The sequence below is a fragment of the Syngnathoides biaculeatus genome, chromosome 19, assembly GCF_019802595.1.
Source record: "Syngnathoides biaculeatus isolate LvHL_M chromosome 19, ASM1980259v1, whole genome shotgun sequence".
NCBI classification, from domain to species: Eukaryota; Metazoa; Chordata; class Actinopteri; order Syngnathiformes; family Syngnathidae; genus Syngnathoides; species Syngnathoides biaculeatus.
In genome coordinates this window covers 5,412,137-5,439,235 of record NC_084658.1, presented here as the reverse complement: position 1 = coordinate 5,439,235, position 27,099 = coordinate 5,412,137, and the positions used below count along the sequence as shown (strand labels likewise).

Here is a 27,099-nt window from a genome sequence, read left to right as displayed (position 1 = left end):
CGTGAACATACAGCATCATTAAGTCATAAGTGTTTGAGGTACTTTTGATTTCTGAAACTTTTCTGAAATGAGGTTAAATACTCACACATTCTCTGTGATCCACACTAAAATACTAAAATACTGTGAGTGGTTACCACACCATCATAGTTCCGAGGACCTGGGTTCAAATCTGGCCACACCTGCGTGGACTTTGCATGTTCTCCCCGTGCCTGTGTGGGTTTTCTCCGGGTACTCCCACATTGCAAAAACATGCATGCTAGGTTTTTTGAAGACTAAATTGCCTGTAGGTCTGATTGTGAGGTGTTGTGTGACTCTCAAAGTCAAACAGAAGAGATTTTCTAGAGGTGGGAGAGAGACAAAGACAAAGGGCTAACTGTAAACAGAATGAGAAAAGTAAATCACTCCATAGCTACTACAAAGAAACATTAAATGTGGATTTTGCATGGGACTGTAGCGCTACACCTTGTGAAGGAGGATGGGAGACGATAGGACAGGACAAGGACAGGAGAAGAAGCATGGAAGATAACTGAGATATGGTGAGACTGACTAAGTGAATTATAGAAGTCTACAGAACGAGAATATAAGTGGGGGAGATACCCTCCTCTTGCCTGGAAAAAAGCCAGGATGGGCTCCAGCACGCCTGCGACCCTAGTGTTGATAAGCAGTATGGAAAATGAATGAATAAATGACAAAATATATGGATAATGTATACCTAGATAAGATGAATTGTTTCTAAAATATTTCCACCATTAATGCGACCAATAACCTACACAACTCAATTTTTTTTCATTTTTTGCAGAGGTGAAGTGAAAAGTAAAATAATATGGAGACAAGTGTTATCCTTAGCCATTTGGAGACTCTTGAAGTGTACAATTATGCATTACCTTCAAGTATCTATATATATATACAGTATATATAAATTTCACTCTTCCCATTTCAGGTAAGTATGCCATGCGAGATTTGATCCATCGGCTACCAGGCAGCAGCAGCAGTAACAACAACGCCACTAGCAGCGGGACCTCCGGGACTTCAGGTCCGCCCAGCAAAGCCATGTCTGATGACACGGTGACTGCCATCTGCTGTGCGCTACATGAAGTCATCACCAAGAATATGGAGAACGCCAAAGCCCTCCGTGACGCTGGCGGCATAGAAAAGCTGATCGGCATTGCCCGCAGTAAAGGAGACAAGTGAGTGTTACTCACTCGTGGGTACAAATCTGCATGGTTAGACTGAATTACTGATTTAATTGTTGAGAAACTAAGGATTTTGCTTTATTTCAGTGAAATGCGTGACATTTTTAACATTTGATTTATGTTCAGTTTAGTTTCAAATACGAGCCACAATATATTTATTATTATGTCCGCACCACAGCCATCTGTTTTGCATCTGCCTTTTGGAATCAGTATTGTAAGACTGAAAATCAGCCATCACAATTGTTTTTAGGTTTGTGTGTGGGTGATTCATCCCTTTGCGTGTTCACCCCCCACATTTCATAAAATGAATTGTGTAGCAATTGGCAAATCTTATGCTGGTGGTGCCCATCAGTAGATCAGCTTGCACAATCAAGTTTGTGCCCATTTTTGAGCACACAAACCCTCAGAGGCATATTCTCCTGTTTTTAAGTGAAAACATTACCCAACTTATATTTTACATATCTTCTTTACAGTGAACAAAATGAGTATTTGAACACCCTGCTGTACTGTTCTCCCACGTAGAAATCATGGAGGGGTCTGAAATTTTCATCATAGGTGCATGTACATTGTGAGAGAGATAATCTAAAATCCAGAAATCACAATGTATGCTTTTTTTAATGATTTATTTGTGTGATATAACTTCAAATAAGTATTTCAAAGCCTGAGAAAACCACTGTTAATATTTGGTACAGTAGCCTTTGTTTGCAATTACAGAGGTCAAACGTTTCCTGTAGTTGTTCACCAGTTTTGCACACACTGCAGGAGGGATTTTGGCCTACTCCTCCACGCAGATTTTTCTCTAGATAAGACAGGTTTCTGGGGTGGCGCTGAGAAACACGGAGTTTCAGCTCCCTCCAAAGATTTTCTATTGGTTTTAGGTCTGCAGACTGGCTAGGCCACGCCAGAACCTTGATATGCTTCTTACTGAGCCACTCCTTGGTTTTACTGGCTGTGTACTTCGGGTCATTATCAAGTTGAAAGACCCAGCCACAACCCATCTTCAATGTTTTGACTGAGGGAAAGAGGTTGTTCCACAAAATCTCACAAATCATGGCCGCGGTCATCCTCTCCTTATTACAGTGGAGTCGTCCTGACCCATGTGCAGCAACCCCCCAAAAGAATGATGCTACCACCACCATGCTTCACAGTAGGGATGGTGTTCTTGGTATGGAACTCATCATTCGTCTTCCTCCAAACATGGTTAGTGGAATTATGACCAAAAAATTGCATTTTGGTCTAATCTGACCACAAAACTTTCTACCTGACTCCTCTGTATCGTCCAAATGGTCATTGGCACATTTGAGACGGGCCTTGACATGTGCTGGTTTAAGCAAGGGAACCTTCCGTGCCATGCATGATTTCAAACCACAATTTCTTACTATATTACCAACAGTCACCTTGGAAACGGTGGTCCCAGCTCTTTTCAGGTCATTGAACAAGTCCTGCCATGTAGTCCTCGGCTGATTCCTCACCTTTCTAAGGATCATTGAGACCCCATAAGGTGATAACTTGCATGGGGCTCCACTCCGATTGAGATTGACCGTCATGTTTTGCTTCTTCCATTTTCTTATGATTGCTCCAACTGTGGACCTTTTTTCACCAAGCCGCTTGGCAATTTCTCCATAGCCCTTTCCAGCAGTGTGGAGTTGTACAATTTTGTCTTTGGTGTCTTTGAACAGCTCTTTGGTCTTGGCCATGTTACAAGTTTGAGTCTTACTGATTGTATGCGGTGGACAAATGTCTTTAGGCAGCTCATGACCTCGCACAGGTACATCTGATTCAGGATAATACATGGAGTGGGGTTGGGCTTTTAAAGGCGGACTAACAGGTCTTTGAAGGGTCAAAATTCTAGCTGATAAAAAAGGTGTTCAAATACTTATTTGAAGCTGTATCACACAAATAAATCGTTAAAAAAAATCATACATTGTGATTTTTGGATTTTTATTTTTAGATTATCTCTCTCACAGTGCACATGCATGTACGATGAAAATTTCAGACCCAATATTTTTAAATGAGAGAAGTTGCAATATAGCAGGGTGTTCAAATACTTATTTTCTTCACTTTATAAACGGCTGTTTACGTACCGTAAAGCGACAAAGTATTTATCAGACGTGGAAGTAAATCGCACATGGGCAAGTCTCAAGCCTAAATGTTTATGCAAGTTCCAAATCACTGGGAAAAACAAGCAAGTCAAGTTGAGTCCCTACTGAATTTCATACAAATCGAGTCAAAACATGGCTTGGATGAAACATACCACAAGTCAAGTTATTCCCAATTGATCAGTCACAACATATATTGCAATGATGAAATGTTATGAAATAATTTTTGTCTCATGTATTGTAACACTCGAGTCTACAGACAGTATTTTCTCCTTTTGAGAGTGAACACCTATGAATTGTATCATCGTCTTGTATTATAACATATGCAGAACTAGTTTTGAAATAAGAAGCCAGTAAATAATTGTTCTATTATTCCATTTATTTCAAAAAGTGAGGTTGATGAGGAAAAAATGCTTGCAATATCTGTTTTTTAAGTGAAGACATTTTGCAATCTTGGCATTGTAGCAAAAAATATTAAGTTGACACGCATAATTTATTTTCCTATCCCAGATAAAATAATATGATGCAAATGAGTTTTTGTGCTTTTAGAAGCTGACTGAGATAAAAACGCAAGATTTGCTTACATCTTGCTTGAGCTCATACATGATCTTGGTTTTGGGGTTGTTTGACATTGAAGGGAGATTTCCAAACTGTGGCACTTTCAGGGAGTTGGACTTTGGTGGTTCCAGTGGATTTGATATTTGTCAATCGCAATAGACAGTCAGCTCATGCATCACATAACAAACTAAAGTTAATTATAGCCTATAGAGATGCAGCTTCTGTATGTTTTGATGAAAAGAAGTCAATGCTGTCTCTATAAGACCAGAGGTCAATATTTGAGAAAATACTTTATACACACACACCTATGGATGAAATGTGACCATTGTATAAGTATAGCCACACAATATTCAAAACCTCTCTGTGTTTCTAAATAAATAAGTTAGTAGACTGAGTAGGGTCTTCTACCTTGCTGCTATGGTAACCAGCAAGTCAGAGGTTGCCAGTGGTGACATCAACCAGACTTCAAGCATTGAGTTATTTGTGTGTGTGTGTGTTGTGTGTGTGTGTGTTGTGTGTGTGTGTGTGGTGTGTGTGTGTGTGTGTGTGTGTGTGTGAGTGCGTGCGTGCGTGTGCCTGCGTGTGGAGAGAGAGAAAGAGAGAGAGAGTGACTATTCACAAAACTTTGCTCAAGGGCATCATTACAAAGAGCGATGAGGCCTTGGCTGGAAAAAAAAAGTGCAAATTTTTTAGCGAGTTTAGTGAGTTCCTAATAGGTCACACATCTTTCTTTCTTCAAGATAGGTGCGCTGAGAAGAAATGCCCCTTATCAGCAGTGCTTCCCTTGCCTTAATCACAAAATGTAGCCTTTTACCAAAATGTGTTAAGCTATTTCACAAGTAGCTAAAAGTTGCTCAATTTAAGTGAAAAACATTATTACATCCATCTAACCACACCAGTTAAAAAGTTAAAAATACCTCCTATCATACAACAAAGGGAGGAAAGACTACTGCAATATGAACCACTTATCTTACCAGCATAGTGCAATCCATCCTCTACACAGTAAAATGTTCACGTTCTTGAAACAAAAGGACGATGTCACAAACCAATCAACTAAGTCCAACCAGAAAAGTAGAACTACAAAGTAGATGTTAAAAGCACTTTTCTGTTTTCTTTTCCAGGCAGAAATTGAGCAAAAGGTGATGTTTATGACTGGAGAGTAGTGCTAATTTTGCAAGCATCTGCTCTACTTCCCTCTTGATAGAGCCATTGCTTTCTGGAGTCATTTTGCAGACAAAGTGGCCTGGCAGGGGCCCCAAGTGTGGCATGGAAAGAGGGACTTTTTAACTCTTCTCCAGATTCTCAAAGGGGAATTACTCTCTGCTTTAAAAAAAAAAATATATATATATATATAAATGGCCGTCTTATGCTGAAAGAGCCGACAACTTCCACGTGACTTCCCAAACTGATATTGGCAAGAAATGAAAAATAACATTTTGCATTGCTAACAGAAGAAATAGTATGGTAGAGAGGTAACAATGTATCATCTCTCCCCCAGACACTCAGCCAAGGTGGTTAAAGCGGCCTCTCAGGTGCTCAGCAGCATGTGGCAGTACAGAGACTTGCGCTCCCTCTACAAGAAGGTAAGACACTGCTATCTTTAACACATACTGTATATACTGTATCAATAATATGATTGTTGGTTTTGTGCAAACAAGAATGACCACTGCACAGTTTATTTACTTTGTCTGCTAACTTTGAGGTCATTCAAAAGCAACTCCAAACTATAGATCAATGGTTTCCGCTCGTGGATCCATTAATACTCTGCAGGAAGAAAAAAATCAATAATGTTGTGTTATGTGAGTTATTTCCACCCTATTATGTGTGGAGTCTTTGTCGACACGTGCAAAAGGTTACTTCTTTTTGCCAATTGAGACTGAGTGATAGTCACGCTGTTGGCTACCAGTAAAACTTTTTTTTTCTCTGTTAATACAAAATCATATTTGTACATCACACAACTACACAAGCAAACATGAAGAGGAGGATTTCTGTGGAGGATTGTGTGTGTGATTGTATTAGCTGCTTTTTTTTTCATTGCTAACACAAGTATTATTACAAACAAGATTTTCATTCCAACTCACTGGGTTTTTTTTTTTTTTCAAATAACAAATCCAGTCACCGTTGCATCTTGATTAAAGGATTTGTGTTCTCTTCATTTGTCTTTGTTAAATTTTGATTGAATATCAGCTACCAAAGTTCCCTGCAATTCATTTTACTAAAAGAGCATGTTGTCAAGATATTTAGGTGGTGTTAAGTAAGGTACTTAGCATAGTGTCCTGTTCAAGTTAGTGTGGTGGAAAAGAAAGTGACATGAATTTCAAATGCTCAGTTTCGATTGCCACCCGAACTTCAACTCCTTAGTAATATTTTATTCCGCAGATTTAACAATATAACCTGCACTGGTTTCAACCAAATCGTTGGACACAGAGAACCAATAACCGATAGCCATTTAGGGTCTTCAGTCAGGCAAACGTTTTTTTTAAATGTGGGAGGAAACAAAAGTACAACAGAAAAATAATTTTTCACATTCTGCATTACTTACTGATCAACTTTATTTGGCCAGTATTGGATAATACAGGTCAAATAAGATTTGTATTGGGTTAAGTTTAATTCAGATCAGATCACAGTGTTTGGTTTCTTTAACGTGTTAATTTTTGTAAGACTTTTTTTTTCTCACCCCCCTCAAAACTGCTTTTAGCTCATTCACTGCCATTGACTGCTGTAGAATTCCAATGTCCGTGTTAACATGGAGGACTGGCAGTGATTAAGAGCTGATGGAAGTTGTGCCTGTTAAACCAAAAAAAAGCTGTCTTACTTTGTTGTTGTGGCAACTCTTCCTGGCCAAAATCCACTCTAGGGCTTTATCATCAGATTCCAGAACCCTGCATTCTTCCATTGCATGCACATACAGTATTAGGTCATGGATGTTTGGGATAGCCAAAAATCCCATAAGCCTCCAATCCAAACATGAATTAATATAGAATTTAGATGAGCAGTCTCTACTAATTTTTTATTAAATGGTGAAGCAGAAAAAAATTCTACATGAGAAATGGTTTTAAAAAAAGTGCTAGGTCACTGATAAGTTTACATATTTCTTGTAATGAGTGTTTTGCGACTTGGTTTTCAAAGTTTGCGCGCAGCACATCAGTGTATGTTTTGCGTATGTTGTTACTGTTTGTATTTATCAAGCGACAGACTCGAAACTAAATAGATTTTATTACTTCGTATAGCAATTCCACTGTAGAGAGGGGAATTGCAGCAGCAGTAGATGTTAATAGGATGAGGGCCCATAAATAAACAGAAATGCATGAAGAAAGCATCTGAGATGACTTGAAAGATCAGTGGTGCAGGAATCATTAATAAACCAAAGCCTAAATCTGTTTCCAGCAACACTGGCGCTCGCCTTAAAGATGAATCATGTATAAAAGTCTCCAGTGTGCTTTCAAACTCCACATGTACCCAAGTTGATTTGGTTTCTATGACTTCAGTGTCCTCATTCTGTGTTTGCGCTCCTGGTTCACTTCCTCGGAGGGATGCCACCAGTCGGCCATCCATGTCAACAACAAATGTCCAGTATTGTTCAGTCAGGGACTGACGAGCAAAAACAAAGTTGCAGTGTTTTCTTGATTGGACCGGCAGGATTTAATAATCCCCCCCACACAGATAAATACACAAAACAAACTGAAGACTGAATTTCACTGTGTTTTCCAGCTTTACTCACTTCTTGATAAATGATTTAGCTGTAGCACTTAATCAGACATGCTCGCTTTATCGCTCTCTCATACACTCGCACGTAAATATAAGGCAAAGCATACGCAAATTACCCAAAAGTACTTGACAGTTGGGTTTCAGGGTCAGAGAGATGTTCTGCCTGGTAAGTGTAGCAGGTTCTCAATGGTGCAGGCTTGTATACATAATTGACTGTGTGGGTGTGTGTTAGGGTGATATGACATTGCGGAGTGTGTATGTGTGACGGGTCACAGTGTGTGATGCTCTGTATGCTCCTGTAAGACAAGTGAGACTATTTGAAAAGAGAATGTCAGAAATTGTGTTCAGGTCATTGTGTACCATGATTCCTTTTCACATTTTTGCAGCAAGTGGGACAAGTTTGATTGCGCGAGCTCAAATCATTTTAAACTTTTTATAATTTACCAAGGCCGTTGATTAGATGAGGGTCTTGAAAATGAGCTTGTCATCCTCTTCTGCATAAGAAAAGACAAAATGAAATATAGATGAGAAATGGAAGTTCCCGAGATAAAATATAAAAGGGTACTGTGATTATTAATCTGGAATCTAGTGTGAGTATTTTACCACACTCAACCATAATAAAGCCTGCAGAGATCAGGTACAAAACTCCACAATGTTTTTAATTTATGGTATCTGGCTTTCAATACAAACCAACTTGCTAGCAGAGAGCATTTTAAATGTTGAACAGAACGCTGTAGAGGTGACAAGTGGAAATAGTTGGGCTGACTGAGACTACAGTATATACTGAAGTTCTGCCTTGGGCATTGCGTCACCTGACGAGACAGCCATAAAGCTTTCCCAAACTTGCAGCCGCCTCATCGTAAAATGAGATTATCATGGCAGCGGTGCTACGGGTATTCAAGCTACTGTAGGAAAAATGTTTGGGTCCCACTACTTCATCCATCGAGCCTTCCATCCATGTTCCCCTTGCTGTCATTATGAGCCTTTGCCAGCTAAGGGTGAGCTACGCACATCGCAGGGCATATATGGAAAAACAACCGTCCATGTTTACATTTAGTTATGAAACACATATTAAAAATGTTCAATTCACCAAACATTCATGTTTTGGAAATTTAGGAGCAAGGTAGAATACCTGGAAAAAACCCACAGAAGCACGAGGAGAATATGCAAACACAAAAAGGCCTGAGTTGACAAAATGGAAACTTATTTTCTCCCCCTATGTGGTGCACACAAACCACTATTAAAAAACATGTAAGATAAGAAAATAGTTTATAAAGAAAATGTTGCAAAGTATTAACATTTAAACAAGCAGAATATTTTTAATTAAAAAATAATTTTAAAATATTTTTTCGGCGGCACGGTGGATTCAGCTGCTAAAAGCGTTGGCCTCACAGTTCTGAGGTCCCAGGTTGAATTCCGCACCCACCTGTATGGAGTTTGCATTTTCTCCACATGCCTGCCTGGGTTTTCTCCAGGCACTCCGGTTTCCTCCCACATCCCAAAAACATGCAACATTAATTGGATACTCTAAATTGCCCCTATGTGTGATTGTGAGTGCGGCTGTTTGTTTCTCTGTGCCTTGCGATTGGCTGGCAACCAGTTCAGGGTTACCCTACCTCCTGCCCATTGACAGCTGGGATAGGCTCCAGCACCTCCGTGACCCTCGTGAGGATAAGCGGCTAAGAAAATGGATGGATGGATAGTAATTTTTTCAAAATTTTGGCTAATTAATTCCAAAAGGATGTAACCAATAAACACTGTGACTTGCAAACTTCACATCGGGATACCCCATCGGAAAGATCTCCTGACTATAAGGCTGACATGCTGACCATGATCAGTTGTAAAGAAAAAAACAGTTAAATGTTTAACAATTCTTCGTGCACGCTTTTAAAGACCCTTGCAGCTCAATTTGGGGACCAAATGAATGAGCTGCATCCATCACTCACTTCAAAAGCATTGATAATTCAATAGTCAGTGGCTATGTTCATTTGAGTAACATGACACTTTGACGGTGTCCAATTGAGGGTGGCGGCTTGTACCGTCAGGAAATTACATGATCTATAATGAGATGTAGGTTGGGATGGAGGAAGATGGAGCTAATGGAATAATGGTAGCAGTATGGATGGCCAGAATGGATCTACCTTTGAAACATCGGAGTAAGCATCTTCTATTCGTCTTCATTGTTCTGGTGGGAAAGTTACTGGAGGACACAGAATACTTCTTGTTCCTTGGCTCTGTGTCTTTCTGCTTGCCTCACTCATTACGGTCCTGCCATTACTCTCCCTGTTCTCATTACTTCCTGTCATCTTTTCTCAGTTGTCTTCCTCTCTTTTCTTTCTGCCTCATCCATAAACCCCAATTCTAATTAAGTTGTGCCAAAAACATAAAACAATGATTTGCACATCCTTTTCAACCTGTATTTAGTTAAATAGACGACAGAGACAAGATATTTAATTTTCAAACTGATGACAGTTATAGTTTTTTTTTGACAAATATTCAGTTGTTTTGAATTTGATGCCTGCAACACATTCCAAAAAATTGGGACAGAAGCCTCAAATGCCTGTTTTGAATATTCCACAGGTGACCAGTTCAAATCTAACCTCTTCTGTCACCCTATCTGTTACTACTGCAAACAGAAAAGGGCTAAGAGCTCATCCCTGATGCAGTCCCACCTCCACCTTAAGTCCTTCTGTCAAACCTACAGCACACCTCACCACTATTCTGATGCCCTCATGCATGTCCTGTACTATTTTAACATACCGTACTTCTGTCACACCAAATTTACCCATGCAGAACCACAGTTCCTCTTTTGGTAGGCTTTCTCTAGATCCTCAAAGACATAATATACTGTACAGTGAAGAAAATGAGTTTTTGAAGACCCTGCTATATTGCAAGTTCTCCCACTTAGAAATCATGGAGGAGTGTCAAAATTTCATTATAGGTGCATGTCCACTGTGAGAGAGATAAAAAGAAAAATCCAGAAATCATCATGAAATGTATGCTTTTTTAACGATTTATTTGTGTGATACAGCTGCAAATAAGTATTTGAACACCTGAGAAAATCAATGTTAATGTTTGATACAGTAGCCTTTGTTTGCACTTGCAGAGCTCAAACATTTCCCTTAGTTGTTCACCAGGTTTGCACATACTGATGGAGGGATTTTGGCCCACTCCTCCACACAGATCTTCTCTAGATCAGACAGGTTTCTGGGCTGTCGCTGAGAAACACGGCATTTCAGCTCCCTCCAAAGATTTTCTGTTGAGTTTAGGTCTGGAAACTGTCTAGGCCACGTCAGAACCTTGATATGCTTCTTACAGAGCCACTCCTTGGTTTTCCTGGGTGTTTCCTTTGGGTCATTGTCATGTTGAAAGACCCTGCCATGACCCATCTTCAGTGCTCTGACTGAGGGAAAGAGGTTGTTCCCCAAAATCTCACAATACATGGCCGCGGTCATCCTCTCCTTAATACAGTGCAGTTGTCCTGTCCCATGGGCTGAAAAACACCACCAAAGCATGATGCTACCACCCCCATGCTTCACAGTAGAGATGGTGTTCTTGGGATGCAACTCATCATGCGTCTTCCTCCAAACATGGTTAGTGGAATTATGACCAAAAAGCTCTTTTCAGGTCATTGACCAAGTCCTTTTGTGTAGTCCTCGGGTGATTCATCACCTTTCTAAGGATCATTGAGACCCCATGAGGTGATATCTTGCATGGGGCTCCACTCCGATTGAGAGTGACCGTCATGTCTAGCTTCTTCCATTTTCTAATGATTGCTTCAACAGACCCCATGAGGTTATATCTTGTATGGGGCTCCACTACGATTGACATTGACCGTCATGTTTAGTTTCTTCCATTTTCTAATGATTGCTTCAACAACGGACCTTTTTTCGCCAAGCTGCTTGGCAATTTCTCCGTGGCCCTTTCCAGCCGTGTGGAGTTGTACAATTTTGTCTCTGATGTCTTTGGACAACTCTTTGGCCTTGGCCATCTTACAAGTTTGAGTCTTACTGATTTTATGTGGTGGACAGGTGTCTTTATGCAGCTAACGACTTCACTTGGGTGCATCTGATTCAGGATAATACTTAGAGTGGAGGTGAACTTTTAAAGGCGGACTAACAGGTCTTTGAGGGTCAGAATTCTAGCTGATAGGTATTCAAATACTTATTTGCAGCTGTATCACACAAATCATTAAAATAATAATACATTGTGATTTCTGTTTTTTTTTTTTTATAGATTATCTCTCACAGTGGACATTTTCTACAATGAAAATTCCAGACTCCTCCATGATTTCTAAGTGGGAGAACTTGCAATATAGCAGGGTGTTCAAATACTTATTTTCTTCACTGTAGCTCCTTCTAACCTTCTCTGTACTTTTCCATTCGCATCCTCATGGAAAATAATGCATCTGCGGTACTCTTTCTTGGCATGAAACTCTTGCTCGCAAATACTTACTTCTGTCCTGAGTCTAGCCTTCACTACTCTTCCCTATAACTTCATTGAATGACTCATCAACTTTATTCCTCTATAGTTCCCGGAGCTCTGCACATTGCCTTTGTTCTTAAAAATGGGAACTAGAACACTTTTCCTCCATTCTTCAGGCATTTTCTTACCCACTCATGATATCCATTGTATAGGGGTCCCTTTTATCAAGGTTCCACTTCTTCTTCTTCTTCTTTTGGCTTGTTCCGTTAGAGGTCGCCACAGCGTGTGATCTTAGATGAGGGCATATTTGTTTGGCACAGTTTTACTCCGGATGCCCTTCCTTACGTTACCCCTCTGCATTTAGCCAGGGAGAGAAGGTTACAGCACCCGGTATTCCCAGGCGGTCTCCCATCCAAGTCAAACCGGGGCCAAGGCGCTTAGCTTCCGACATCTGACAAGATCGGCCATTCTCAGGGTAGCATGGCCGTAAGCCTCTTATCAAGGTCACTGTATTTGTAAAAAAAAAAAAAAAAAAACATAGCTTATTAGTTTGAACATTAAATATTTGTATTTTATTCAATTGAATATAAGTTCAGAAGGATTTGAAAAACATGAGTGCACCCCACCTCTCGCCCAAAGAGAGACAGTGCTCCAGCGTACCTAGTGTGGATAAGTGGTTTCAAGAATGGATGAGTACATCCATCTTTTTTTCACGCAACATCCCGATTTCCGGTAATTGGAATTGGGGTTTGTAATTCCTGCTTCTCATCTCCATTCCATAAGCCACCTGCACCACCTCCAACCCCAACGAATGCACACCCGCATCTACTGCTGAACTCATGCCCCCCAGAAAACAAAGTAATGATGGAGTCCATTTATATTTTTAGTATCTACTTATGATTTGCATTCAGAGGTATCCAATTATCTTAATGCTAAGTTGAATCAGGTTCCAGCTCTGTGATTGTTGCGGACTATCATAATCCATTTTTGAAAATTGCTTTGCTCCAATCACTCACCATGACACAAACACGCGCACACGCGCACACAAACGCCGTTGGCTCTGCAGTAATTATGCATGCCAACTTGTTGTTTTATAATGTCCCTGCCAGTAAAGTAATAAGATGATACTCCAGCTTGACGTGTTGGCCAGTTGTGTTGTGGGTGTTTTTCCACTCTGTTCAGAATAATTTTTGATAATAAAAGAATTGATTGATGTGATTGTCATTTTTTGGCAGTAAATGAACAACTTGGAACAGACAGCTGAAGACAACGAGAAAGGACAATTGTTTGAATGAAGCTGTAGCTATTTTAACAAATTTACCATATAGTGGGGGCGTCATCATAGATTTACACTGATTTTGATGAAACTTAAAACCTTTCATTATGATTAATAATAACAATATTAATAATAATACAGATCCTAGTTGAGGGACTAGACAACGCACAGCTTCAAGACCCCTAAGACAAATAAAATAATTGGATGTAGGTTTCTCTTGCCCAGACCCAGGTCACCAGGGCCCCCCTCTGGAGGCAGGCCTGGAGGTGGGGCTCGAAGGCGATTGGCTGGATGCTGGGCCTACACCCATGGGCCTGACCGGGCACAGGTCAAAAGGGTAACACCCCCTAATATTACACAAACAGGTGGCCTGCCTTGCCGGTCTCCTTTTGGACTCGAGAAATCTGTTGCATTAAAAAATTATTTTGCTCTTCATACAGTAAATCTAGCAAGAATGTTCTATATCCTTCTAACTATAATGCAACTATTTTTTAACATTACTGAGTTTTATGTTCATGTTGCTGGAAATTTGACATTTAGTTCTTGTTAACATAAAATCTGGGCTTAGCATTTCCTAAATAAGTTATAATATCATATCACTGGGGCAGCACGGTGGTGTAGCTGTAAAGTGTTGGCGTCACAGTTATGAGGTCCTGGGTTCAATCCCGGACCCGCCTGTGTGGAATTTGCATGTCCTCCCCGTGCCTCCATGGGTTTTCTCCGCGGACTACGATTTTCTCCTACACCCCAAAAACGTGCAACATTAATTGGAAATTCTAAATTGCACCTAGGTGTGATTCTGACTGCGACTGTTTGTCTTTATGTGCTCTGCGATTGGCTGGCAACCAGGTCAAGGTGTACTCTGCCTCCTGCCCGTTGACAGCTGGGATAGGCTCCAGCACTCCCGCGATCCTTGTGAGGATAAGCAGTTAAGAAAATGGATGGATCACATCGATCGGCACTTAGAAAAACAGACTAGTCAATGCTGTAATGACATTTTTTTAAATAATGGAAGCACTTAATATTTGTAAAAACCATTATCAGTCTTTTATATCCATCTATCCATTTTCTTAGCCGCTTATCCTCACAAGGGTCGCGGGGAGTACTGGAGCCTATCCCAGGTGTCAACGGACTGGAGGCGGGGTACACCCTGAACTGTTTGCCAGCCATATCGCAGGGCACACTGAGACAAACAGCGACACTCACAATTACACCCAGGGGCAATTTAGAGTGTCCAAGTAGGAGGAAACCGGAGTGCCCAAAGAAAACCCACGCAGGCACGGGGAAAACATGCAAACTCCACACAGGCGGGTCAAGGATTGAACCCAGGACCTTAGAACTGTGAGGCCAAAGCTTTACCCGCTGAATCACTGTGCCGCCCCAGTCTTTTACAATATCAAATGCAAATAAAAAAAATGCATTTCTCCTGTGACATGGTTGATTTCGGTGTGTGTGTTCATTTCAAATTTGAAGTATGGAATTTCCCACCTGACATATGATATTGACTGTGCTTTTTGTACTGTGTGTTATTACTCATTATAATCGGTGTCTGTTGTATATTTTTCTTCCAGGATGGTTACTCCCAGTATCACTTTGTGGGCTCTGCCTCGACAATAGAGCGAGACCGACAGAGACCATACTCATCCTCTCGAACTCCCTCTGTGTCCCCAATCAGGACGTCCCCAAACAACCGCTCCGGTGAGAAACGACAAGTCATGATTATGATGAAATGTGCGTGCAGGCGTGAGTGCGTACGCGTGTCTGCGTACTAACCTTGCTATTACCATCGTACTGTAAATGTTCCAAGGATAATTTTATCCAATGATATTATTCTTCACATGCGGTCATTTAAGTTTAGGCCTAATGTTTAATTTGAACTCAAATTAACCTTGTATAATCTTATATTGCTTGAAAAGATCAGTTGGGGCTTGCAGAGTTCATGTCCACTTAAAAAAGTCTTTGAACTGTTAAAATACTTAAAAGTAAAAATCCGCTCTATTTTATCACAGATGGGTCGTCAAAGATGTCATATAAGGTCTTTTTGGTGCTAATGTTTGGATTTTCTTTTCTTTAGATTTTTTTTTTGTTTTGTTTTAATCCAGAGCGTTTTGAGCTGATATTTTAGAGTTGAAGCTGTGATACACCAAACTTAAAAAAACTTTTGGACTGAAACAAAAAACGGAAATTGAGGAAATGAAGGGTGAAAGCAGAAAACACAGAAAAGAAATGACTGTGCCAACTTTAAGTAAAGTAGAAATTCACTTCCAGAAGAATGTCTGTCAATTTCCTTGTTTTAGAATTATGTCAAGACCATATTGCACTATATTATGAAATCCATTTTCTGTGTCACTTATCCTCATGAGGGCCGGGGGATTATTGTTATGAAATGGGATAAAAAGAATTTTGCATAATGTTCAATTTCACAACATAATCATCATAGATAGATAGATAGATAGATAGATAGATAGATAGATAGATAGATAGATAGATAGATAGATAGATAGATAGATAGATAGATAGATAGATAGATAGATAGATAGATAGATAGATAGATAGATAGATAGATATTTTTTTTTTACTGAAGCTGTTGATATTGTCTTATAATTTGCAAAAATCTAGTCTTGTGTAGTAAGGACATACATATTCACAGCTAGGAAGTCGGACAAACAGAAACTTAAATTAGCTGCTAATATTACACTGCAGTCACCCAGCAGCTTGTCATAAAAAACTGAAAACACTAACAATAAATCTATATGAGGTTCCCATGAACTTGCACAAACAATTTGGAACTTATCTTCAACTATTAGCATCCATCAAATTTGCTTATAGCCTACGTTTCACTAAAGGAGTGACTTTCAGCTTTTCCCTGTCAGGGGTGACTGCTATAGCAAGTCACTCGCATGTTTTTTTTCCCTGGAGTAACCCAACCTTCTATTTTCAACCTGGCTTTCATAAACCCATGTCCCAATTAACTTCACATACTCATTTTTAATTACACATTCATAAGGATTGCTTCTGCAGGAGTTAGACAAAGTCTGTTAATGAAATATGGGTCTTTGTTGTGTGTCAGAGCATCCCTGTGTACCGTGCCACACTAAAATAGAAGTAGCTGGAGACATCATACTCCCTGAATGTCAGAATTGATCCTAATTCACAAATGATGAGTGACTTAACTGATCCTATCATGGACTTTTAAGGAAAAAAATAAGCAAATGCATTTTTTTCTGGAGCAGATTCGTCCTAATTCATTCATTTCAATGGAGAAAGATGATTTGAGATCTTAGTGTTTTGAGGTACAAACATGGTCATGGAACGAAATAAACTCATATCTCTAAGTAGCACTGTAATGTTTATTTGCATTTTCAGTACAGTACATTTGTTGAAAGTGATAGATTCCTGGAAGGGATTGTGTTTGACATAAGAAATGTAAATAGTGGACATTTAGCAGTTACTGTGTTGACTTCTGGGCTGAACAGATTTTAGAATTTGTTTTTGTCACCCACAGTCTTTAAGCGTGATTACCGGTAACCTTTAGCTTGAGCCCAGTGGCATTCATGCTTTGCAAAGTGCGCATTAGCTGTTAGCATCTGTCGTCAAGGAGCCTTTAGCTGTGCTTTCTCCACATCAGGCTTAGCAGGCTGATGAGGCAGAAAAGTACTTTTCCTTCCTCCCAGCTTAGAGGGGTCTTCAAGGACCCAGCACGGGAGCCATGTGTGTATTCATGCATGTATATGTGAAGGCAGCAAAGAGGGGGGATGATAAACAGAATGGGAGAGAAGAATTAGGTATTAAAGGACGGTTAATACAAGGATGAAGATTCGACCTTGGACAGTGACACTGCAGTGCTCATCTTTTTGTGTGTATGTTTGTGAAGGTGTGTCTCCCGTTTATTCACCTCTCCTCCACCTTCACTTTTCCAGTAATCCTTCTTTCTTGTACCGTCTCCCTTTGAACGTGCGCACACACACATACGCACAAAAAATGTGCATCTGTATCTCCTGACTGCATATGCTCCACGATTTGGCCCCCTAGAGACGGATCAAAGGAGAGGGGGTAGTGATGGTGGAGTGAAAGTGGTGATGTGGGGGAGTTGGGTTGGAGGATTGGGGGAAATGAGTTTGCAGGGAAGCTGTCAGGGGGTGTCAATGGCAGGCAGGCAAAGTGAGAAGGAGACCTTTGTGTCCACCCTGTCTTCTGTGAAGGTCCTACTGTGTTTAGAACTGATAGAATAAGTCCCCCAGCTAGATTGCCACTGCAACCAGGGGTGATGGCAACATCTCTGTGGGTGTCAGGTCACAGCGCCCACCATAATGGAATCTACCTCAAGGGTGTCAAATGATATATTCTGTGGAGGAAAAGAAAAAGGATGAAAAGTACTCTCTTCTATTTCTGGTGTGGCCAAACCTACTTGCAAGCCACATGTGCCTCTTCTGCTGCCCCTTTACTGTTCAGAACTTCAAATACACTATTGCTCAGTCATGTGGCGAGCAATCCCATTTTATTGAGTGTTAGACAGCAGCTGTACAGTAAGTATAGTAATTAAGTAAGTATAAGACAGCAGATGGTGGTAAAACACTAATATTTGTGGAAATGCAGCTTTACCGACACATTCAACATCTCCAACAATGATAGAATAAAAAACGCAGAGGTTTTACGACGTCCAAATCACAAAAGACAGCTCGTGTCAACAATTGAACGACATCAACTGAAAATTATCGGACACAACATCAGGAAAGGAAAATTGGAGGATTTATGCATCGAATGTAACATAGAATGAAAGAAGGCATGAGGTGTCCAAAGGAAAATATTTTATGGCACCATTTGTGGCACCAGTAGAATATTTTTTTTTTTTTCTTTTTGTAGCTTGGCTAGCTTCATTTGTCTGGTGAGTAGCTTCAGCGTATTTAAGCTACATTTAATGAACTTAATAGCAGCTTGTACCTTAGCTCACTCCATTTTAAATAGCTTGCCCATCACTGCTATCAAGCCAGGATAAGTACATACTGTAAGTAGTCCATAAGTTGAGACCAAAGATGGAATTTCCAGTAGCTATAATTTCCTTTGTTTATGTCCAAAAGAAAATATCAAGTGAATGCATTTCTTCTAGCCACAGCCTGTTGGCATTATAAAACCTTTAACTATGCAGGCAATGTTTGGAAAATTATTTTTTTATTGTTGTTTTCCATCCATCCATCTTCTACCACTTTTCCAAGTTGGGTCGCAGGGGTAGTAGCTTTAGCAGGGATGACTTCCTTTTCTCCAGCCATTTCATCCAGCTCTTCCGGCGGGAATCCTGAGGCTTTCCCAGGCTCTCCTGGATGACTAACCCACGACACTGCGGAGGAAACTCATTTTGGACGCTTGTATCCAGGATCTTGTTCTTTTGGTCACGACCCACACCTTGTGACCATAGGTGAGCTTCGCCTTTCGACTTAGTGCCGTCTTTACCACAACAGACCTATAGAAAATCCGCATCACAGCAGACACTGCACCGATCCGCCTGTCAATCTACTGCTCCATTCTTCCCTCATTTGTGAGCAAGACCCCAAGATACTTGAACTCCTCCACTTGGGGTAGAATCTCATCCCCAACCCAGAGAGGGCAGGCCACCCTTTTCTGATTGAGGACCATGGTCTCAGATTTGGACGTGCTGAGCCTCATCCCAACCCCTTCAGATTCGGCTGTGAACCGCTCCAGTGACCATTGGAGATCACAGCTTGATGAAGCCAACAGAATCACATCATCTGCAAAGAGCAGAGATTCAATGCTGTGGCCACTAAATCGGAGCCCCTTTACACCTCTGACACCAGTCATACAGGGATCAAACAGCCCGTATCAGATGGTTCAGTATACCATACTCCCGAGGCACCCCCCACAGCACTCTCTGTGCGACACCGTTGAACGCATTCTTCAAGTCAACAAAATGCATATAGACTGGTTTGGAGGACTCCCATGCATTCTCGAGGAATCTGCCGAAGGTGTAGTGCTAGTTCATTGTTCCACGGCCATTACGAAAACCACACTGCTCCTCCTGAATCTGAGATTGGACTTCCTGATGGACCCTCCTCTCCAGCACCCCTGAATAGACATTAACAAGGTGGTTGAGGAGTGTGATCCTCTTGTAGTTTTAACACACTCTCTGGTTCCCCTTCTTAAAAAAAAAAAAGAAAAAAAAAAAAAAGACCACCACCTGATTCTGCCAACCCAGAAGAACATTGCCCGAATTCCATGCGATGTTGCAGATGCATGTCAACCAGAACAGCCCCACAACATCCAGCCCCTTAAAGAACTACAAGTGAATCTCATCAATCCCTGGGGCCCAGCCACTGAGGAGTTTTTTTTTTTAGCACCTAAGTGACTTCAACCCCAGCGATAGGACAGCCTGTCTCAGAGAACCCAGACTCTTCTTCCTTATGGGAAGGTGTGTCAGTGGAATTGAGGAGGTCTTCAAAGTATTCTCCCCACCGACTCACAACGTCCCGAGTCGAGGTAAGCAGTGCCCCAACCAAGCAATACATAATGTTTACGGTGCAATTCTTCCCTTTCCTGAGATGCCGTATGGTGGACCAGAATTTCATCAAAGCTGTCTTGAAGTCGTTCTCCATGTCCTCACCAAACTCCTCCCACAGCTGGGTGTTTGCCTCAGCGACCACCAAAGCTACATGCTCCTTGGCCAGCCAGTACCTATCAACTGCCACAGGCCAAAAATGCCCGGAAGAACTCCTTCAGCATGACGCCATCCCTCACTGTTGGTATCCACCAATTTTTTGGCGGGTTGTCCCCACAACAGGCACCGACAGCCTAATGGCCACAGTTCCGGTTGGCCGCCTCAGCAAAACTTCTTCTGGCAGGTCAATCTGCCAGCCGTTCCCAGTAGACCCTCACAATACGTTTGGGCCTGCCATGTCGGACCGGGATCGAACTGCAACCTAGGGTGTCCTGGAGCCAATTCCACATGTTGACACCCTTGTACCTGAATATGGTGTTCATTATGGACAATCCATAATGGGCACAGAACTCCAGTAACAGAGCACCCCTCTGGTTCTGATCGGGGGGGCTGTTCTTCCCAATCACACCCTTCCATGTCTCACTGTCATTCCCCATATTAGCATGGAAGTCCCCCAGCAGACTGATGGAGCCTCAGAAGGAGCTCTCCAGCACTCCGTCGAAGGACTACTGTACAAATAACTTTCTCTAATATTTTGCCCTTAGAGCTAAACAAAACCACTTATTATTATTATTATAATGCAGTAGTCATTCACCACTGCAGCAATACTGTTACCTGTAAAGTCAGACTGAACTAGTTCAGACTAAGTATTTTTAGAGTGTCCTTCACTTTGAAGCTCAGAGTAATCTAGCAGTGCATTAATGCGCGACACATATGTAGAGTAGTTACAGGAATGTTTAGCAAAGCAAACTAAGGGCAGGCAGGTGTAGGCAGCATTCTGGCAATCCCATGTGTCAAGATAAGAGGGACTGAGTAAGCACTTTGAATATGTTATAAAGGGATTAGATTTCTGTGTGTGTGTGTGTGTGTGTGTGTGTGGTGTGTGTGTGTGTGTGTGTGGTGTGGTGTGTGTGTGTGTGTGTGTGTGGTGTGTGTGTGTGTGTGTGTGTGTGTGTGTGTGTGTGTGGGTGGGTGGGTGGTTGAGAGAGAGGGGGGGAGAGAGAGAAAGTGAGAGAGGAGAAAGACAGTCAGAGGAGAGAGACAGACAGACAGTGAGAGACAGCTGGCGAGAGAGATGACAGAACAAGAGCAGGAGACAGAGGAGAGAGTGAGAGTAAGAGATTAACAGAGAGAGAAAGAAAGAGACTAACACAGTAGGAAAAAGAGATAGGCAGTCGGGGAAAGAGAAGCAGACAGAGACTGTAGGAAATAGTCAAAAAGGGAAGATGAGGGCCAACACAGAGGGAGAAACTGGAGATAAAACATCACTTTCTGGACCGTTGTTCCTCACTGGGGTCACGGACGTGCTGGCGCCCATCCACGCTATCTTCAGGCGAGAGGCATGGTACAACCTGAGCCTTCTCCCCAGCCAATTGCAGGTCACATAGAAACAACTACTGTAATCCCTTATTTTTGGTGTTTTTTTTTGTGGTTAATGACGACCAGAACCCCCCATTGTTAATAATTCCTACAACAGTCGCCTGACCGTGGTCAGGAAATGCAGGGGAGACGCCTTGGTGGCGGGAACGATAATGGTACGAAGCACCGGTCTGCTCCTCAAAAGGCTTTATTAGATCCTTTAAGCACTAAGGGTTTACCCCCAATGAAGGAGAGGCTCGTAGAGGCTTTAAGTTCACTCAGTTGCAGCATGATGGTCGTAAATACGGTCCTTGAATAAGTACGCGTAGGCGTCCTCTTAAAAAAAAAAAAAAAAAAAAAGGCCCGTTTCATCCATGTTAAAAACATGCACCCGCCATCCCGTACTGATGAATTTAGGAAACTCTTTGTACACGTAATGACGAACAGCACCATACAACAGCACGTTTCTGAGGCTGTAACTTTTTGGAAAATTTTTGAACCAGCCTTTGCTGGCCAAAAAGCCTCGCCCACAAGGGGGGGAATCACAATGCAGGGTCAAACAACGACAAAAGTGCCCTGTCCAGAGCCCTGGAGGACATCCCAGTAGGTACCACAGTGCCCGTGCGATTTGCAGCACAAAGTGGTTGATTGCTCCTGCTGGATACCAAAAACGATAAAAGTCCTCCCAAATAGGAGCCATTTCCTCTCACTGGATGCTTAAAAGGATCAAAAGTACCCACGCCGTTACAACTTCTTGGACGCCATGGAGGAAGCTTTCGCTGGGGTGGTATTGTCACAACATGAAAAAAAAAAAATCACTTGAAAAAAAAGTTATCACGAACACAACACTAAGATACAGTCCATATGTGAGAGGGTCAACAGTGTGGACAAGGCAACAGGTAAAACAAGAAAATGGGTAGGACAAGGGACGTTGCTGGGTGAGGCTTCGATGATGTGCAACTAATCAGCTCAGGGGATAAAGGCACTCGTGCTCTCATTGGTCCATGTCGCACCGGGAACCAATCACGCACCTTGTATCAATGTATCTCTCCGCAATATGCCGATCTGACTGTATTTTGTCATGTTTTTTTTTTTTTTTTAATTAATAAACATGCACGAAGCACTGAAGCCGCAATAAGTGAAGCACGAGGTAGTGAGGGAACCTTGTATTCACAATCAATCAACCTACCATGCATGATTTGGGGATGTGGGAGAAAACTGGGGTGCCCGGAGAAAACCCACACAGCCATGGGGAGAGCATGCTAACGCCACACAGGTGGGGCCGGGATTTGAACCCCCATTCTCAGAATTGTGAGGCAGATGTGCTCACCAGACTTTCAGTGTGCCAGAGGTAAAACACTCTTTTAAATTTTTAAAGGGTTTGCGTGGTTGCATTGTATGCTTATGTGTGCAGTGATGCATTCATGTGTGTGAAATACAGTTGTGCTGAAAATGTAACATTGCAGCTGGTAAAATATAATCCCCAAACAGTGTAATAAATCTGTCACTGTAACTTCTGCAATAGCAGCACACATTTTGATCAGACTAAAGCTTGAAATGGATCCCAGTTTTTTATACTTCTTGCATTTTAATTGGTGAACAATGTCAAATAAAGTGTTTTGTATTTGTGTACAGAAAGTGTTTTGTAGGTGATCCTCTATGTTGACATGATAAATGTCAAATAATGACTGTGCATCTTTGAAGGCCAGAATGCTCATGCATACAGAAATATGGGTGCAAGTCTCATGCTATTCTCATTATTTTGTGTGTGTGTGTAGCAAGCGCTCCAGCCTCTCCGAGGGAGATGATGAGTCTGAAGGAACGCAAGCTGGACTACGATTCCACAGCAACCAACGCCGGTTTCCATAGCAGCAAAGGCGAGCATACATCCCGGAAAGATGCCATGGCAGGTGTGTAGAAGTATACGTGTGCGTGTGTGTGTGTGTGTGTGTGTGTGTGTGTGTGTGTGTGTGGTGTGTGTGTGTGTATTTTGTGGGTTTTTCTTTTCAGCTACTTCCATTATGTCACCTTTTTTTAAACTCTCCATACATAGTTTCCCTTCTTCATTTTGGAGAGTTAGGATAATTTATCTCAATGTTTGCATCTTTTCTGTGTTTCTGTTGGTCCTTTTTTCTTGAACTAAAGTGGAATTAAGTACTTTGTAAGTTTTTCAAATGGAATAAAGTAGCACTCCACATGTAAATGTCACTATTACCGGTTAATCATCTGTCTTTCAAATTCAAGTGTCCTGTGGAACATCTACATTGTTCCGAAATTCTTACCTGACTGCCAGTGATGATATCAAGCCAAATCAGGTGAGCTAATAGTATAAAAGAGTGGTTTTTTTTGTTCACTCTGTCAAATAGCCGATCCTCACTTTTGCGTATGTTGTCAAGAGATAATAGCTTGATGGAATCTAAAAAGTGTCTCACTGTTATCGTAATTCCTCAAAAAGTGGTTTCTATTCTGAAAGACGGCTTGTCTCAATTAGTTGTATAAAATGCTTCCAATCAAATTACCTCCCATTTTTCCCCCCTTGGGAAGGAAAAAAAAAACCACAGAGACATGTAATTACATATACTATAGTTGTTTTTCCTTATAGCTATTGGTCTATTCAGTTCACAATGGCACAGTGCAATAAGCTTATATGCTGAATTGCTTTTCTTCAGCCAGAGTTTTTGAGCCGATCTGTATTCATTCCACCTGTAACAGCGTAGCCTTATTGATATTGAATTAGTGAATGAAAGGCCACAAAAAGAAACTGCGAAAGTGAAGTACCGGTAGTTAAATGTTACATTCCCATTGTATAAGTGAATACCTGTTATCCTCTCTACTTGAAGTCACCTCATATAGTATTTGAAATATATTGCTATATAAATAAAAATTAATGTGCTGGAAGAGTACAGGACCTTTGAGTACAATTAAAAGAATATGGTCCAGATACTGTAAATACTGTTGTGGATAATGTGAAGTGATATAAGCATTATAGTTTCTTGCATCAATGTCAACAATATAGTTCAGCATAGTGTTTGTGTTCATAGCGTATATACCAATTAATCAGTGAACAGACAAAAAAAGGTCCAGAAACTTTTCAGAATGGAAATACAAAAAACTGCATCACATTCTGAACCAAAATGCATGTATAAGTGAATATGTAGCATGCGCCCTCCACCTTTCTTTCCTTTTGTATTTATAAACACTGCCTGAGACCTTTCTCTCCATCACCTCACCTTCTACCTCCCGTCACTGGACTCCACCTCCATTCCATCTCCTCGACGCTGCATACTCAACAGGCCCCAGTTCAGCCCTGCACCATGCCCCCTCAGCCTCAACAGGACAGTCCGTCAACAGCCATGCTAAAAGACTACGACCACTACCCACCCCCTCCTTCCTTCCCCCAGCCTCTGCCTCCACAGCCTCCCCCTCACAGCCAGAGCCGGAGCTTCGACGAGACCTACTACGAGGACCAGGGACCGACTCCGCCAACCCAGCCACAGCCGCAAGTCCAGGCACAGGCCCAACCTCAGGCCCAACCCCAGCAGCCCCCGAGCACCACCGGACCCCCCCGGGACCCACGGGAGGACCTGCGCATGCATCTTGGCCTCAAGTCCACGGGCAACTACGTAGACTTCTATTCAGCATCGCGGCCATACAGCGAATTGAACTACGAGACCAGCCACTATCCAGCCTCGCCAGATTCGTGGGTTTAGTTCTATGGACTGATGATGATGATGATGATGATGAGTGGTTAAAAAGGATCCGTGTGTGGAGGAGACTTTTTTTTTTTCAAGCACATCAACTTTGCAAAGTAGTCTTGAATCCCCTAACAAGGACTTTTTGTGCTCTCTCACAACAAAAGCAAGAAAAAGTAATGAATTCAGGTTAAGTGACAAACAATGCATGTGCATGTTAACATTTCCTTTCTTTTTTTTAACCACTGCTCACTTTATGTCTTCAATCTCAACCCTGCTATGGAGTGAGTGCCAGGTGTGTGAAGGGCCAAGAAGGCAGTGGGCAGTATAAATAGAGAAAGAAAGCAAACAATAAGGCAAGAGGAGGTGAGCGAGGGATGACCCTATGATAGGGATGGAATGAGTAAAGAGCTTTTATTCGCCGGAGGAGTCTTGACCATTTGTTGAAGGCAGCACGAGCAAAAGAGGGTGACTTGCACGAGGCTTCTCGAGGAGGTCCAAAAGAATGGGAGTAAGTATATCAGACCTGAGGAGAAAAGTGTCTTTCCTACTTCCTAAACGTAGCACTGCTTCTATCCTTTCTTGTTGTTGTTCTTGCCTTTTTGCCTATGGAAGCCTCTGCATTTATTTTAAAGGAATGTCATATTTTTTTTTCTACTTTTTTAGATTTTTCAAGAAGTCATTTTATGTATTGAAGATGGTGCGCACACTTTTTGGGGAAGTACTTCATGATTTGTTTGTAAGAAGAAAAACAACAAAAAAAGATGTAAAATAAGAAGACAAGAAGCAGACTTCATGATCAGGATTGAATTCACAATCACAGATTTGCAGTATTTGTGTTTATCGACCTTCATCCAATTGAATATTGTGGTGAAAATGAAAATGCGCTCGGGGAGAGTTATTCACTTCTGAAGCAAGAATGCTTTTTTTCACTGCCTAAAAAAAAAAAAAAAAACGATACATTCCCAAGGACACTTTGTGTTTGGGGAGGTTTGTCTCATCTTTAGTGGGGAGCATCATCACTTCTGTCGGAGTAAATATTGTACAAGCCAATGTAAAGTGACAAAGGACATGAAAGACCCTGCCAAAGTTTGACCCCTCATGGATCAATCCTGGATGACTTTAAAAGGGACAATGTCTCAGTTTTCAGACACCGACTGGATGTCTCACTCTGCTGTTTGTAACTTTTATGTTGCTGGTCCCCTGATTTAGATATTGCTGGGAATTGTGGGTAATTTCCCTTAGATGTGCGGCGCACAGCAGCCCTCCGTGTCGGGCTGAGCATATGTCAGCGCATAGACGGATGAGTGCATTTTTGTGTGCATGTAGGTGACAGAATGTGTGGCCTGTGCATCGACTCATTAGACTCGGGTGAACGTATTTATGCATGCATGTGTGCAGTAGTGTGCGTAAGCCTCTATTGTGTGTCTGTGTGTGTGCGACTGTGCGTGGGTTTCTGTACAAATCAATGTCCACACAAGGCATTCCTACCGAGAGTCTGTCTGGTTTTGCTAACCAAGGTACAAATAACTAGAATGAATTGTTGATATAGAATGACAAATCTATAAATATATGAATATAAATATATAATTTTTATGTGCAGATATCTGTGTCACAAAAGCGCAACCAGAGAAAACAGAACTTTAGTTCACTTGCTCTAATCGTGGAAACTGCAGCTCCCTGGCACCCTCCTCGTCTCTGTTCTGACGAGACTAATGGGAAATCCTACCTGAAGGTGCTCAGGCTCTGGTGCGAGTTGTGTGTTATTGTGTAATCCATGCTTCTTTAATGACCCTGCTGAGAGAGGACCGTACTTGAACACAAGGAGAAATAAAAAAAAAAACATGACTCTTTGCAAACAACTGTCATTGGGTTTTTCTGAAGTGATTATTTTTTGCATACAAACTGTCCGTTGATGCCCTTTACCACGGAAAGGTACCTACTGAGCTCACCACAGGTCTACATACTATCGAAGATTTTTCGCTGGCAAATCCAGGTTATAATCAGGGTTCCACACTGATGCCATACCATAGCAGAGTTGTCAATTACGAGGATACACACAGGGCAGAAATACCAAAAATGAATATAGTGCAAACTTTTCCTTCTCCTGTTTTTTTATACC

At 41.5% G+C, this 27,099-nt stretch overlaps 1 protein-coding gene across 4 annotated transcripts in view; it reads left to right on the top strand.

Moving 5' to 3' along the window:
* Positions 1 to 26,808, top strand: part of ctnnd2a (catenin (cadherin-associated protein), delta 2a) — a 272,667-nt gene extending 245,859 nt beyond the window's left edge. For 2 of the 4 annotated variants that reach the window (XM_061804648.1, XM_061804647.1), the window contains exons 21-26: positions 941 to 1,187; positions 5,349 to 5,433; positions 14,831 to 14,957; positions 23,064 to 23,195; positions 23,530 to 23,600; positions 24,579 to 26,808. In XM_061804648.1, the coding sequence (XP_061660632.1) occupies positions 941 to 1,187; positions 5,349 to 5,433; positions 14,831 to 14,957; positions 23,064 to 23,195; positions 23,530 to 23,600; positions 24,579 to 24,995 (1,079 nt within the window). In that variant the 3' untranslated portion in view covers positions 24,996 to 26,808. The remainder of the gene's footprint in view (positions 1 to 940; positions 1,188 to 5,348; positions 5,434 to 14,830; positions 14,958 to 23,063; positions 23,196 to 23,529; positions 23,601 to 24,578) is intronic. The other 2 variants (XR_009792632.1, XM_061804649.1) reach the window with 2 other exon arrangements.
* The last annotated feature ends 291 nt before the right edge of the window (positions 26,809 to 27,099 follow it).